The 16335-nt window shown below is 52.4% G+C and overlaps 1 protein-coding gene across 21 annotated transcripts in view; it reads right to left on the bottom strand.

Annotated features, from left to right (window-relative positions):
• Positions 1-16335, bottom strand: part of Nrxn2 (neurexin 2) — a 97893-nt gene that overhangs the window by 68267 nt on the left and 13291 nt on the right. For 15 of the 21 annotated variants that reach the window (XM_010636061.3, XM_010636062.3, XM_033756594.1 and 12 more), the window contains exons 3-5: positions 12796-12825; positions 10540-10611; positions 6049-6350 (exon numbers count right to left, since the gene is read on the bottom strand). In XM_010636061.3, coding sequence (XP_010634363.1) covers positions 6049-6350; positions 10540-10611; positions 12796-12825 — 404 coding nt within the window. The remainder of the gene's footprint in view (positions 1-6048; positions 6351-10539; positions 10612-12795; positions 12826-16335) is intronic. The other 6 variants (XM_033756592.1, XM_019209251.2, XM_019209258.2 and 3 more) reach the window with 5 other exon arrangements.

Raw genomic sequence — 16335 nt, 5'->3', positions numbered from 1 at the left:
TCCCGAGTTCAATCCCCGGTGCCAAATAAATAAAATAATAAAAAATAAAAACAAGATTGAAAAAAGAAAAGTGATTTCAAAACCTGGGCTTTCCACTAATTTGTCAAGAAACCAGGCTTCCTCTGAAAATCGGCAGAGTTGGCATAGATGAGATGGGAATCCTCTAAACCCAGGGACTGAGGATCCAGAACCCTGTCTGGGTGATCATGATTTAGAGGCCATTGTGGTCAGATACTTGAACAGCGCTTCCACTGGCACCCATCCCTGCGACACAGCTCAGGAAAGGGAGAAAGCAGCCCAGGCCAGAATCTGGGGAGCTGAGCTTTCAAACCAGTAAGTGAGCAGCGAAGGCCTTATCTACACAGAGCTCAGCATGGCAGTGTCTGATGAGTTAGGACGGCACCATGGACACAGGGGAGAAGCGAGTCATTATAACAAGTGGGAACTTACCATGGCCAACGGCCTTTGCACCAAACTATAACCTATCTGTACTGTGAACCCTGGGGACTCTAGCACCCTCAAGAAAGCACAGGTCACAAAAATCTGGAATGAAGACAGTCTGTGGAGCATGAACAAGGGAAGCTTGGGACAAAGAAGGGGAACACATGGCACTCAGCCACAGAGGAACCCATTTTTCTGAGACATGAGCAGAATGCTTGAATATCACAGAATGACAGAGCCACAGGGGAACTATGGCCTCCTTTGCATTTTGTATCAATGACAACAACCAGGCCCTCTCTGGAAGGCAGAGAAATGGAGTAGCTTCTGAGTCATACAAACTTCCAATTCCACCACCTCCTTTCTGGATAGCCTTGAGAAAATTCTTTAACCTTCTGAGCTTCAGTTTCCTTATCAGTAAAGTGGGAATCATATCTCCTACTCGTGAAATTGCTATAAAAGCTAGATGAAATACAAAAGAGAAATGAGAACCTTGAACTTGGGAGTGAGTGGAGGAGAGAGGTTCTGGTGTGATATGAAAAATGCTTGGCAGAGGATGAAGTACTGAGAAAATTTGGGCTGGGGAGTGGGACAGGCTTTCTTCTGGGCTCATAAAGCAAACTAGAGTCTCTCCCAGGATGACAAGAAGTAGTTCAGTGCTCATATAAGTAGTTAGATCTGCTCATTTTGGACACACATCTAAAATGTCACCAACCAGCTTTAAGAAAGAGACTGAGTGAATCAGGAAAAGTACTCCAAAAACAACTACATGCACTCAACAGTTGGTGGCATTAAGGCCTCAATTAGCTGACCACCTAGAAGTAGAGGTAAGAAATGAACACAAATATTGACATGCCGGCAAAATGTAGAGAACTGGAATACAAGTTTCTAGAGCTTGAAGAACGTAACAAGGAAGCCAGGTTGAGGAAGGTTTTCACAGAGAAGATGGCATTTAAACTTGGCCAGAGGGACTGAAAGAAAATACAGCTAATGATCATGGCAGCAGCAAGCCTTCAGGGCTCATATCACATCAGGCATGATGCTGTGAGTGCTTTTAGGCATTGCCTCGGTTGCCAGAAGGCTCCTCCCATTTTGCCTATGAGGAACTGAAGCTCAGAGAAGTTGTATAATTTGCCTGAAGTCACTCAACTAGTGGCAAAGCTGAGATTTGAAACCAGTCTATCTGTCTCAACCCTAACTCTAGGATTTCATCAAACAGAAAGGAAGATGAATAGGGGTACAGCTAGGAGAGCTGTGGGAAGAAATGGAAGAACTAGGAATGGTGTAGACAGGTATGGAGAGCAGCAGATCTAGGTCTTAAGACAGGTTGTATGCCAGAGAGGACATGGGAGGAAAGACATCCTAAATACCTGCTGGACTGCATCTTTGGGGATTCCACTTATGAGGACTTCACCCCTTGGGGACTCTATTCTTGGGGACTTCATCTTTGGAGGACTGCATTGTTGGGTCATTCAGAAATTCCATCCTTGGGGACTCCATCCTTGGATGACTGCACCCTTAAGGACTCCATCTTTTGGGGGCTCCATCCTTGAAAGAATCTATCCTTAGAGGACTCCATACTTAAAGAACTGCATCATTAAGGACTCCATCCTTGAGGGACTATGTCACTGAGGACTTATTCCTTGATGGAATCTGTCTTTGGGGAATTAACTCTATCCTTGGAGAATACTATCCTTTAGAGACTGAATCATTGGAAACTCCATCCTTGGGGATCTCATCTTTGGACACTTCATCCTTGATGGAATCCATCCTTGGGGGACTCCATTCTTGGGAATTCTGTCCCTGAGGACTCCATCCTTGAGATTCTGTCCTTGAGGGATTCCATTCTTGGGGCTCAGGGGAGCTTCTGAAAGTCTCTGCACTGAGAAGGGGCGTCATCTGAGCTAGGCAAGAGGAAGCATCATGTGATGTTTTAGTAGCCAGATTGTCTTCCAAGTTTGGTGCTGGCTAATGATAAAATGGTTTTGCACATTCTGCTTACACAGTAATGGGAGGAGGTTGGAAGACATACTGGGTATGGAAGGAAAGTAGGCCCATGATTAAAAATAGGCTTCAGGGAATTCTCAGAGGTAATCTTCCAAGATCCCCCAAGAGAGCTACCTATCACAGTAGCTTCAAAGCTGGGTTTGAAAGAAGAAGAAGGAGAGAGAGAGAGAATGTCTCAGTCAGACCCCCTCTGATCCTAACTGCTATGGTCTAAAAATATCTAGATGGTTCCAGGGATGATAGCCTAATCCAGAGTGCAAGGGGGAAAATTCAGCCTCTTTCCAGTCTTTGGAGCTGACTTTTGACCCACAGTTATAGTCCCAGAAGCAAAAGGGAGGGCTAGCTCTGGGGAAGACCCTTCCAGGAAGCCATCTCCCTGGCCACTGGAATCCTGGGAGGAAAATAACGTAGAAGCCACAGAGTTCTTGGATCATAGCCATGTGCCCTGAAAAGCTGAAGGTAGATGTCATTTTTTATACCACTTCCCTGTCTTATCTCCTGGCACAAAAAACTTGAGGGAGACAGAACACTGATGCAAGCCACCCCAGTCCACAGCACCCCACTTATCACAGGATTTTCCCAGTTCCAGGATGTCATGTGGACACTGTATAAAGTTGCACAACCAGGATTGCGCCCCAGCAGCACTACTGACATGTGGGGTCTGAGATTCCTTGCTGGAAATGCATAGCAGGATCCTGGCCTCTACCCACAAGATACCAGTAACACTCCTTAGTTATGACAACCCAAAAGGGCTCCAGACATTGACAGATATCTCCTGAGGGCACAGTGTGATTGAGTGACTGAGAGACACCATAGAAACAACAGATCCCAAGAAATTACGCTTGTATGTCCTTCCTTAAAACCAGGCAGGTGAAGAATCTCGCAAGGATATTCTTCACCACAGGCTAGGCCTTGAGTGAGAGTACCTCTCACTCATAGGTATGGACTGGACTCAGGGGTCAGCAAGTCCTCCAGAAGTGCCCTCTCCCTGGAACAGGACCGCACTATGTAGTTCAGGTTGGCCTTAAACTCACTAGCTAACTCAGGATAGGCTCGAACTCAACAGCAATCTTCATGTCTCAGCCTCCTGACTGCTGGGATTACAGGCATGTGACACCACACACAGCTCAGAAGGCTTTTTTATTTTTTATTTTTCTTGGTACAGGAGATAGAACTCAGGACCTTGTGCTTGCGAGGCAGGCATCTGCTCCACTGAGCTAAATCCCTGGCCCCTCAGAAGGCTTTTTTAAAGAGGTCTATCAATGGAGGACTTTAAGTAGAGAGCCTCTGTGCTCAGGAGGTCCTGCTTCTGGGTCAACATGACTGGCCTCTGCCCTGAGTCACTATCTATTGCTGATAGAACAATCTGAAAAGAAGGACTTTCCATCAGTTACTAGCGTAGACCTACAATCCCTGCAGGCCCTGCAAGCCCCAAGGTAGTCACAGGTGTACACACAGCATGCTTGGGCCATGTGTCATCCTATCCACGTGGCTCTTTTGCCTCCCCTAACCACAGCCCTCTCCTTCCTCTTGGGTATCTCTTAAGTTCACAGAACATTAAGGCTTCTGCTGCCCACTTGGCACTTGCATGGCTTTCCTCTGTTCACTTTTAACAGTCCCATCCAGTCTCCTCAAAATCTGAGGTCCTGGGAGGGCAGGCATCATGTCATTCTCTCTGTGTGCAGTATGATGAACTATGTTGGCCAGGCAAAAAGTAGCTAGGCTTGCAAGTGCAAGGACCCAAGTTCAGGCCCTGGTACCAAAAAAGAGTGGCTAGGGACTGTGAGCTTGCAGTGTCCTGCTGAAGTCAGCAGCAGGTGACAGCACTGGTCCTAGAGAGGACAAGCAAGCAAGAGGCACTAAGGACAACTTCCCTGCCTCTAATAAAACATGTGTGTGGTACATGAAAGTATTACAAATGCACATGACACACTCAAGTGGGCTCAGATGGGGGTGACAACACAAGACCGCCCTCTGACCAGGAAATGGGATGATACAACACGAGGGGGCACTGCATCGAGGAGGAGTGACTCCGCCAAGCATGTCACTCTGCAGAATGTGGAGGGCACTAAGAATAGGCACATCAGTAGGAGCTGGACTGCAACAGGTGGCAGCAAGTTCCCAAAAGAGCAGCCGGATTAGTCACAGCATTGTCACAGCAGGGGGTAGCAGCAGTAAATGAGGAGGAATCCCCATTAGATCATCACCCGGTAGTGTTAAAAGAGCACAGGTAAGAGGAGTGGGAGGTCAGCCAGAGTCCTGAGCCCCATTAATAAGCCTCCCAGTGGGAGGAAGGAGAGGAGGAGAAGGAGGGCAACAAAGGTGATGACAAAGAAGACTGATACCAGAAAGTTCCTCACTACCCAACCAGAACCAGGACACTTGAAGAAAATTAGCAAGAGAACAGCCACGATGCAGGAGGATGGAGCCTCTGAGGGTGCACACAGGGCTGTTCTGGTTTCCCAGTTGCACTTAGCCTTCAAGGGATGGAGCTGAAAGAGCTTTGCTCCTGTTAGCTATGAGACTGTGATCCCAAGAGAAAGCACAGGAACTGGGATCCAGGAGGCAGTGAGCTGGGGCAGGAGCCAGGAGGTAGAAACAGGCTCCCAGAATGCCCAGTGGCTTCTCACACTTGAGCAGAAGGTTGGGCTCTGGCCCTGAAGGAGGCAGGAACTTCTTGCGCCTGGAAACTAGTTGTGGGATTCCTATCAAGCGAAGCCTGGCCAGAAAGGTGGGCTCACCTGTGAACGCCACCACAGGCTCTGTAAGCAGTGGAAAGGGCAGGGCCACTTGTAAGAGCACCTGTCTAGGCGGTGAGTCTGGGAGCAGAAGCTGACGGGACACTACAAAGAAGGGTACTACCTTGTACCTAGGGGCTGATCCAGAAGGGTCCCCTTAGAGTACCTGTATGGGCTGGCCTAGGAGCCACAGGTAAAAGGCAAGTCATAGAGAGCTGGAAGCCTGGTGCCTTGGAAGGGAATGGATGGGAAAGGAAGGGTAAGTCAGGGCAAGTCTTGCCCAAAGGAGAAGCAGGGGTGGCACCTCTCTGATCTTGTCTTCCTTCCCCAACTGTTTCATCCGCTTGAGTTCACTCCATCCCGGTCTGAGCCTTAGAAAAGCCTCTCGGAGGCCAGACCAGATTTTGTCCCCAACCCAATTCTGCCTGCTTGCTTCAGTGTTGGGACCTTCATGCCTGCTCCACCAGAGTGGCCTGCTCACTCTGAAGGACCCTTCTCCACACCAGCTTCCCAGGCCCTCCTATGTCAGCTGGCTCCGCTCACTCCTCCCATCCTGAAGCCCCCTGTGTCAACTGATTCTCTGAGCCCCAGTCCTTGAAATCTCAGCTGCTCCCGCCAATTGGAGCCCACATCTTCCCCTGACCTCAGGCTCCTGTATAGAAGCAGTTTGGGACCTAGTTCAAATCCCAGTCACTGAGGTCTCCGAGGCCAGCCACACAGCTATGGCCACGCTGGAAGGGCCCCCACAGTCCTGAACCCTGTAATTCTCCAGAACTACACCTCACTGCCACACCTCAAGCAGCCCTCTCTCCGCCTGTGTTCTGCCCCACATGTGGCTGACCCCTGGCCTTCTTGCTCCCCCTACCTGGCGCAGGTTTCGGGTGACCCGGACGTCATGCCAGGCATTGTCGTTGAACTTGCCATTGACGGGTTCCACAAGGGCCTCGAAGGCTCCCGAGCCTAGGTTGATAACCAGCCAGACGGCCCCAGACTTGAGGGACAGGTTGACATAGTCAGCTGACTTGCCCGTGTGCAGCATCAGCCCGTTGCGCTGCAGGGTGCGGAAGGCCAGCGTGATCTCGTCTGTGCTGCTCTGGATCGGGTTGTGTGATAGGTCGTAGCAGAAGAACTCATTTCCTTTGAAGGTCGCCACGAACTCCTCCTTGCCTGGACGCCATGGTTTGGGAAAACAGAAGAAGGCTGAGTGGGGTGGAGTCTGCCAGAGCCTCCCTCTCCCCCTCCTGGGCACCAGGAGTCCTGCAGTCCTGCATCTAGGCTTCGGGGACCCTCCTCACCAAGCCTGTCAATCCTCCTCTCTGGACCCTGCCATCTTTGCTGTCAAAGTCAACTTCTCCCAGGTCCATTTCCAAACCAGGAGGCTGCTAAGTGGATCTCACGCTGGCAGCTGACAATTAAGCTGCCACAAGGCCAGGCAAAGCAGAAAGGGTCCTCAACAGCAACTCCTATCAACTCCAACCCCCTTCATAAAGGGACATGGAAGAGAAACAAGAGCTCTATCTGGCTTATCCCCGGGAGTTCCACCCTGGGACAGGGGCACTGAGGGTCTCCGGAGTGCAGCCCACCTCCCCCTCTCCTCTGGTGACAGCTGTTCTCAGTGCTCAGGGACAGTTTCAAGCCTTACCCTCTGGGATGGGACTAGAAGGCCTGCTGTAGAGCACCGATCAGATGAAGAGAATGGGAAGCACAGGAAGGGAAAGGGCAAGGAGAAGACACATGGGAAAGCAATGCAGGTGACAGGGATATGCACGAGGTAGCAGCAGGCCACTGTGCCCAGACACACACGTGACCACCACGCCAGCTCTCACCTCTACCCCAGCTTCCTACTGCAACCCGGACAGCCTCCACAGGGTCCGTGGTACTGGGTGTGCAACCTGTATATGCCAGGTGGGACAGGGGTACAACAGCCCCTTCCACTGGCACTTTTTAAGCGGAAGCAACGGCTGCTGGGAGGGCCGGAGGGATGGCCAGTGCTCTGCAAGTGGTGACAAGTGAGAGGACAATGACGCTGGTACCAGGATGTTGGAGTCCAGCGTGACAACTGCACAAACCAGAGCACAGCAGAGGGAAGAGACCCAGATCGGGAGTCAGGGAGACTAGAGGCCCTGGACCCAGGCAGTGGCTCATGTCTCCTTACCAATTAATGGTGACGCCACTGCTGGCACTGCCTATCTTCCCAGGTGCATTAGGGGCAAACAGGACTGTGTCATAAGGGCATTTATGCAGAAACTGTGCCGTCCAAGCACAGAAGTTCTCAGGAGATGTTCCAAAGGCCTGGAAAAGAGCAGGCACCGTGCCAGGGGCATGAAGGGCCACTAGGATGCAGCTGCCCTCTCCCTACGGGACAGAGCTCAACAGAAGTGCCACATGTGGATGTGGGGGTCTCTGGGTACAGATTCTGCAGAACTCCTCCCCCACACAACAGCCTGCCTCTCTCTGTGGGCAGCCTGCCCACAGACCGCCTCACTGCCTCCGGATGCCAAGGTACCAGCTGCTGCCCCAGCGCCTGGCACAGCCCTCACTGCAGCTGGCAAGGCCTGGTGTCCTGAGGCCCCAGGGCAGCGAGGCTGGGGGGCCTACCAGGACAATCTGAATCCCCCTCTAACTACTTAGGGAGTCAGAAGCAAAGGTGAAGAGTCCAGCAGAGACAATAAGGGAAAGAGGAGAGGAAGGGTGATGAGAAGTGAGGTGGCATGGAGAGGGAAAAGATGGAGACCACCACAGGAGGGACAGAAGAGAAACAGACAGCTCAGGGCTGAAGGAGCAAAACGTAACACGAATCTATATAAATAAAGAAAAGGAGCAAGCCCTAAGGGGACAGGGAAGGGAGACGGGAAGAAGGCCAGCAAGGAAAGGGGACAGGGACCTCTAGGGAATGAAGCCAAGGCTTTCTGGGGCCTTACTGTTTCCATAGCAACCAGGCCTGCTGCTCAGACACTGGCAGAACCAGGGGGCTCAAGGACTAGAAAAGTGAATGTGTTTGACCTTGGGTTTGCCACACGTACTGGCTAGTCCCGCCCAGAAGTCAGGCTTCCCCTCCCACTCCCTCACCTTCACTGCAGTCAAAGAAAATATTACAGAGTCAGACAGAACGAAAAGAAAGAATAAGGCAGCCACGTGAAAAAGTGATTGGGACAGAACAAAAGAAGCCAAAAAAAGAGAGAGAGAGAGAGGCTGGATCACAGCTGCCAAGGCAAAGTGGGGAAATAAGGCCATTCCTCGACTCCTCAGCTCAGCCTCCTGTCTCTGAGGAGAAGCAAAGCCAGCCACACTGCAGCTAGTGCCTAGTAGGTTCAAGTCCTTCGGCCACCAGAGACCTGGTAAGCCCAGAAATGGGAGGAGAAACACAGCAGCCCAAGGGAGCCAGAGCCTTTGAAGAAAGGAAATTAGAGGCGTGAGCTGTAGAAAAGAAAGCCAGAAGGGATAGAGAGGTCAGAGAACCTGGGGTAGAGCAGGAGGAGGATCCGGGACTCAGTCTGAATATAGGTGGTGGAGGGTACTCAGCAAAGTACAAACCAGATCTAGGTTGCATGAGCACGGAGGCACCAGGGGGCACTCCACTCTGTCTCCCAGGTGGGCAGGACTGAGAACTACAACTCCCAGCAACACCTGAACAATTATTGCTCTTAAGAGCTTCTGGTACAGGAAGGTGATAGCTAATATTTGTTTACCTCCCTCAGTTGAGGGTGGGGGATGTCTGTGGACCCACAAGTGTGCCCAGTGAAGCTGAATGTGGCCAGGGACTAGCTGTTGTGGTCCTAGGTTTCCAAGAGCCATGAAAGAGAGGGACACAGCAGCTGCCTCCTTTCCAGGCCCAGCTCAAAGGCCTCCTCTGGGAAGGTCTCCAGCCCCCTCCGACCCTCCCTCCTCTCTGGCACTACAGCTGTCTGTTCTGCTCCTTTGGCACTTACTGCCTAGTAACGTCTTGTACTGCTCCCTGGGGAGGAAGTGTGATGTGAGAAAGAAGACCTGGGCGCTAGTGCTGGCTCTGCCACCAGCTCTGTGACCTTGGCCAAGATACAACCTAGCTCTAAGCCCTGCCTTCTCCTCTGGAAAAAGAAGCTAATCATAAGCTCACCTCACAGTTGCTGTGAGCATCCAGAAAGAGCGGATGGGAGCAGTTTCCTAAACTGTGAACCAGCCCACAAATAAAGGACTCTTCCACTGGAATACAACTTTCTGTGAATATGCGCTCGTGTTTCTCTCTCTCCCCCTCGCTCCCTCCCTCCCACCCTCTCTCTCTCTCTCTGAATAAATTAATTCCTCTGAACAAAGTCTGCACTTTTCAGATACTTTGCATGGACCACGCTTTATGGTACTTATTTGTGCGAACATCAATGAGCCCCCTGGGAACAGAGACCATTCACTCATTTAAAATAAATGTGCTGAGCTCACGCCTACTACATAGGTGCCAGGAGCTGTGCAGAGCATGGGGCACACAGATGAAAATACCCAATTCCTGTCTTCAGGGAGCTCAGTGCAGTGGGGGCAGCAAGCAGGTAAAGTGACAGTTATGATATGTAACAAAGCTGTGGACCAAGGGCATTCTGGGAGTGTCCAGGTTGGCCTGCAGATTCAGGGAGACTGCCAGTGTGGACAGCATGGCTGCTCTTTCAAGAGGCAGTTAAAAGAGACAGCAAGGAGCCAGCAGAGGAGACGGACAGCGGGAGCCCGGGCAGACAGAAGAACCGCCAGCTGAAGGATGGAGATGGGTATGAAAGTGCAGGGCCTCAGCCCCACGGCAGCAGCAGGGTGTCAAACTGGCCAGAAAACTTCTCAGGAAAGAGATGCTCACTCGAGAGGCGGACTCAATGTGAGACAGGAGCTAAAGTCCTGGAGCCCCCAGGCACACGAAAGGGCCCTGTGCTGGCCTTGAGGGCTTTGGCCAGTGTAAAATGAAAGAAATGAGCCAACCACCAAGGGTTGCAAAGGCTCACTGAGACGTGATCAGGGATGCCACATCTCCCTACCAGAATTCCCCTGGGCAGGGTGCCCCATAGCCCAGATTTGATGGATAAATGGGGACCACCCTGCCTCCTTGGTGCTACCCCAGAGAAACAGACACTTTCCAGGGATGGGCCTGACAACTGCCATAGAGAAGGAAATCAGTGTTCTAGAATGCGATGTCAGGACAGCTGGGCTTTGGGAAGGACATGGAGGCTGTGGCTCTTCTCACCAGGCCAGCAATGGCACACAGGGAATGGTACTGCAGTGTAGATCCACCACAGGCCTCCAGGTATAAGGGGTGCACCTGCGTAGCTTGGATTCCCCACAGGAAGCACTAGTGGCCTGCAGCAGGGTAAGGGCTAAGCTCTCCGGGGGCCGTGGGGTCACTGACCTTTTGTTGGCTGGTGCACATCGCCGGCTCCTCCTCTCCCGGCCCCCCCCTCGGAGAACAGTAAGGACCCTACTGGAGAAGCAGAATTGGGGAGTCAGGCACAAGGGGCTTCCCAGCCAATCCCACCCCAGCCTGGAGGTGATGGAGGGCCCTCTCCAGGGCAAAGGTGCTGCCTGCAGGCACAGGAGAGGAGGACTTTTCTGGGCGTTCACTCGCCTTCAGGACCTCTGGGGAAGGAGCTAGTTGACAAACCAAGGACCTTTGGCCCCCACAGACCCCATCAGACTCATGAACTTCAACTTTGCCCAGGGAGGGAGAGTAGGCAGAGGAACAGAGGGACAAGCAAACAGGCCAGCCCTGGGGACATGGAAGCCCTGAGGTCCTGCTGCCAATCTCTACTTCATCTCCTGGCCAAGGCCTCCTCCAAGGCCCAGGCCCCTCTCCACTGTGCATCTCCACACATGTCCCTTCTGCTGAGTCCAAGTTCACACCCAACTCCTTCAGAAGCCTGACACAGGCACCAAATGCAAAATCCTCCCCAGGTCACACACCAGACCCTTCCTCTGCTCTGTGCCTGTCCTCTCCCTAGTCACCTACATCTGCATTGATCCTCACAGTGAGTGCTCTAAGTGTCACCATTTACAGAATGGGGCTTCCCAGGGGTTTCTCAGGGACAACCCACATTCCCTGGTGGTGCTTTGCCCTCCCTCCTGCCCACAGGAGGGCTGTACCCAGTGGGAGATCCTGACTAGGTTAGAGCTCACCAGGTATGTGGGGGGCCTTGGGAGTTAGTTCTCACTCCCTACCACCCTGTTCCTCCCCACCAAACCTCAGCTCCTACGGTCTCTCAGGCACCAGTTGCTATGTCTGGGCTCCAGGTCAGCTTAGTTCTAGTCTGACTCTGCCCACGAACATGTGCTGTCAGTGTCCGGCCCCCAGCCACCTGTCCTAATGTCGGAGTGGCTTCAAGATGAGGAAACACAGGGATGAGGGAAAAGTTCCTTTCTGTGCTCTTAATCTAACCCTAAGGCCCCAGAGCTAAAACTAGAATAACATCTGAGCTGAGGAGCTTTCTGGAGAAGGGGAAGAATCTGGGACCCTCCCGAAGTATCTTCACCTATGACTAGGTGAACCACAGCCAGCACTCCCAGAACCAAGCCTTGAAAGGCAAGAAGGACTTAAGTGACCCATCCAGGGCATCTTCTCCCAACTGCCCATCTGAGACTCTCCTTCCCTACATTTCTTGCCAAAATTTCACATCCCTATGAGAACCTCAGGCCCCTACCTCCCCACACCTAAATCCATCCCAATTTTCAGATCTCTGTAGTCTCTCCCCACGGTCCAGTCTTGATCCTGTGGGTCCCCTTGCCCTGACTCAGTGTTGGACAACCCTCAACAGAGTCGACACTGGGCAGGTAAGGCAGTGCCCCAGGTCTGGAAGGTCAAGCCCCTGTGCTCACAGAGTTAATGACAGGGAGGGTGAGAGAGGCCAGAGCTGGAGGGGAGCAGTCAAGACTTTGAAGTTTGCTCAACGCCAGGGCTTTGAAAGGTGGCGGGGTCTTGGCTGAAGGGAGGCTCAAATTAAAGGACTAGTCCCACCAGTTAGAGCTGTGTGATCATTAGTGAGTCACCTCACTTCTCTGGTCCTCGAGGGTCTCATCTATCAAATAGCACTGAGAACCATTCAAAGACACGAAGGTGAAGGTAGCCAGTGGGACACTGGGGAAGGTGGGATCCTACACCTCCAGTCTCCCACTCCTTCCCTCCTCACTCTACTCTGGTGACAGAAGTGACCAGGAAAGGGGAATGTAGGTGTTCATATACTCTTTCTCCAGCCCAGGCCCTTTTCTGTTTACTTGGGTTCACAGAAAAGAAAGGATGATCAGAATGAGTGGAAGGAAATAAAACACGGCCATGAGAAAGAAAACAGACGAGATACACTACCAGGAAAACGCAAAAAGGTGACTGGAGACAACGGCAGGAGTTCAAACATCTCTTGATGTCAGAAACCAAGGTGAGATGAGGGCAGATGGAGCACATCTGGGCAGACAGAGAGGGGAGCGCACAGACGTGGACCAGCCTCCCACCCCTACCCAGCACCCCGATAAAATAAAGACATGGCAGAGGAAGAGGGTAGGAAAGGAAGGAAGGAGGGAGGCCAGGCGGAGGAGGGGGACAGGGAGGGAGAAGAACAGAAAACTCCAGGCGCAGGTTGGGGCAATCCAATCCAAATCAAACCAAAACTTCAAACCATACCTTCGCTGTTTAACGTCAGGTGAGCCGGACCTTGGAAAGGGGAAGGAGAGAAAGAAAGAAAGGAAAAAAAAAAGAAGAAAAAAAGAAAGAAAAGGGGAAAGAAACAAAGAAAACACGAGTCATCAAAATCAGTCGGAGAGAAGGGAGAAAAAAAGCTTTTGCTGCCACAATTTAAAAACCCTTTTTAACTTGTGACAGACATCGGGAGGGAGAGCCCCCAGCCCTGAAGCTGGGGAAAGGGGCCCGATGCAGAAAAGAAGGGAGCGGGCAGGAGAGGGAAGAGAAAAAGAGAGATAAGGGGGCACCAGAGCAGGTGAGGGGGGTGAACCAGGAAGATGGGGCAGGGAATTGCTGCAAGGGGGAAGAGGAGATTTTGGTTTCTTTTTTTTCTTCTTGCCGGAAAAAAAAAAAAGGAAAAGGAGGAGAAGCATAAGGCTGGGAGGGGTGCTTTTTCCTTTTTCTTTTTTTCTTTTTTTTTTTTCTTCCGGGAGGCGGAGAGAAAAAAAAACGGTCAACGAGAAAAACGATTCAGATGGAGGAGAAAATAAAACACGACACAAAAATCAAAGCCACCTGGAGAGAGAGAGAGTGTCCTGTTAGCGTGGGATTGAGCGGGCAAGGGCGCCTCCAACCCCCCTCACGCACGCACACCCATCCCCATGACCCCTATGACCTTGGCAGGGGTATGGTAAACCTAGACCTCAGAGGAAACTCCCAACAAAGCAGGGTTTGGAAAGACATCTCTAGGGTCCTAATCCTCCCAGCTACCCTTCCCAACAGCCTCTTCATAGACAGAAAGGACCTGAACACCTGGGCTCTTCGAAGAAACTGAAAAGACTGGGGCTCAGAGCAGGGAAAGTGAGAGGAAGCAGAAATGAGGAAGTAGAGTCTGGGGCGGGGGGGGCAGACCTATGGTGCACATGCCACAGGGAACTGTCTGTGTCTCACCACCGCTGGTCTACTAGGGAGACTGGAACAAAGACAGGCGTGGATTCTGCTACAAGGAGGCCTGAGGAACTGAGGCAGCAAAGTCCAAAGGGGCCAACCGAGATCCCTGGGAAGGAGGCCCAGTGCTCTGAGAGTTCAAAGCACCTTGCTCTTAAACTCCTGTTTTCTGGCTAGGACCTCTCTGAGATGATCCATAAGCTGACTTTTGAAAATGGAAAACAAAGCAAGATCAGCTGAGGTTTCCTTCCAGGGTTACCTCGGCCACTGGGAATAGTCCAGTCAGCCAGAACCCAAGGCACTCCTCCTCAGTCTCAGTTGGGAAAAACCCAGCCCACTGTATTAGGGCCCAGGGCACACAGCCAGGCTGAGAGCCCAGGGCTCCCTGAGATGACCAGCCAGTCCCATCAAACCAGAGCCCCGACCTGCCACCCAGAGTCTGACCGAGACAGCCCTGCAGTACCAATGCTGCCTTGGGAAACTCTTCCGAGTGCTGTGGCAATAGGATACAGGCCCCAGGGAGAGAAAACTGAAGCATAGAAGTTACAGTGTCTCTAGGGCAAAGCTGAGAGCCAAGATGCCTGGAGTCCAGGAGGAAAGGGGGCAAAGAAACCAGGAAGGGCATAGTGGGGTCAAAGGCTTAGATCCTGGGGAAGATGCGGCTGCATGGTGCAGGTGCCTCTCTTCATTTGTTTCCCCCAACCTCTGTGTCTGAGGCCAGCAGGGGGAGGAGGCTCCAGCTGCTAGGGGCAGCCTCAGGACCCTCGCTCACAGAGGATGGAGGTTGTATCTATAGCACAGATGGAAACCCTGGCACTTGGACTGTGTTCTTATTCCTTGCTCTGGATGTCCCCACTCTGTTGGTGACTCTCCTAAGAACTACCAACACCTTCTTCCATAGTCCCAAACCCAGGACCCAGGCAGGGCAGGGACACTGAAACTTCCTCCCACTCTGTCAGGAGCAGCCTTGTCCTGGGATCCCATTTGGGACAATCCCAGCCTCTGCCACCCCAGTCCAGGAGCCGGGGGCCTGTGAACTCACTCTCTGTCCCCTTCAGGTCTGACTATTCCTGGGGGGAGTCACATCTCTCCCCTCAAAGACCCTTCCGCTGCCCAGCTCCTGCCAGCCTCATTAGCATGCAGCACTCTCTCTGTGTCACCACGGCAACCAGCTGCTCAGCTCCCTCAGGCGTGACAGTACCAGCCATCTTGGTGAGGGGAGGCCAGTTCCCTTCCTGTCTACCCCTGGCTCAGCACCATCTGGCCTGAGGGTTCCCTCCAAACCCTCCATAAAGCCTGTCCTACCCACCCCCATTTGAAGTCTGCTGCCTCCTGCTAGCTCCCAGCCCTAATAAGGTGATCCCCTGCCCACGTCCACCAGTGGCATCAGCCCCTCCACCCACTGCTGAAGAAAAGGCTGGCAGTGATAGATGGCACTGTCGGGTCCCTTCCAAGAACACTCTACCTGGCTGCTTCTGGGTCTCCTCTACCTGCTACAAGAGGTCAAGAAGAGAGAGGAGGTGCTCAGCCAGGCAGGGGAGCAGGATGCCTCAGGTCCTGGAGGACACTAGGCCTCAGGCAGGTCACAGCTTACAGAGTAGAGCCCAGCCCATCCTGGAAACCACTGCCTGGCCAACCCACCTCCCCTCTTCCAGTCTCACCTCTGACTCTCTTACCGAAACCCCAGAGAGGATCCCCAGTGAGAAGAGAGAGAGAGCTACAGAGGTAAGATCAGGACACGCGTGAGTGAGCACACAGACATGGCAGAGACACACAGAGGGGTCACACTTCAGAGTGTGAACACACACCCACAGCCCCCAATACACACCCCACACAGCACTGACATAAAGCCACACACAATGCCACATCCAAACCAGCGGGCCCAAAGAAATGGCCACCCACTGCCCCCAAACCCTAACCACCCTTCCAGTCCTTGTCTGGTTCTCCCCATTGTCCACAGCCCTCTGGCCTGTCCTCTCCTCCTCTGGCCCAGCCAGTCTCTCCCTGGTCTTCTCCTTTGTTCCCCTCCCTTTAATCCTTTCTGTCCCACTTCTTCACTCAGCCCTTTGTCCCCTCCCTGCATCTCTGCTCCCTCTGTCCAGCTCCCAAACGCTCCCTGCTCCTTTTCATCTCACTCTTCTCCCACCTTCCATCTTTCCCTTTGTTCCAGAGGAGACATGTCATCAAGAGCAAGTAAAAGTCACATCGGCACTAAATCTTATCTCCAGTCCTCAGAAAGCTGTGTCCACCAGACATGCAGACTCTCTCTCTCTCTCTCAGTCTCTCTCTCTCTCTCTCTGGCTCACACACACATACACACACACACACACACACACACACACACACAGGTAAACACTGGCACACAGAGAAGTTAACACAGATGCAGACACATGAGGCCAATGATGCTCCCACAGAGGCACACAGATGCAGCCCACAGCACAGATACATGTGGGTGAGCAGTGCACCCACACACAGGCACAAAACCATGCTCCATGCACACAGCACATATCCACAGACATGCCAAGGGGCACAGAGTCACAGAAGACCAGCACATGTACACACACACACACACACACACACACACACACACACACA

The sequence above is a fragment of the Fukomys damarensis genome, unplaced genomic scaffold, assembly GCF_012274545.1.
Source record: "Fukomys damarensis isolate Sample0158 unplaced genomic scaffold, DMR_v1.0_HiC HiC_scaffold_27, whole genome shotgun sequence".
Classification (NCBI taxonomy): domain Eukaryota; kingdom Metazoa; phylum Chordata; class Mammalia; order Rodentia; family Bathyergidae; genus Fukomys; species Fukomys damarensis.
This window is presented reverse-complemented; position numbering and strand designations above follow the sequence as displayed.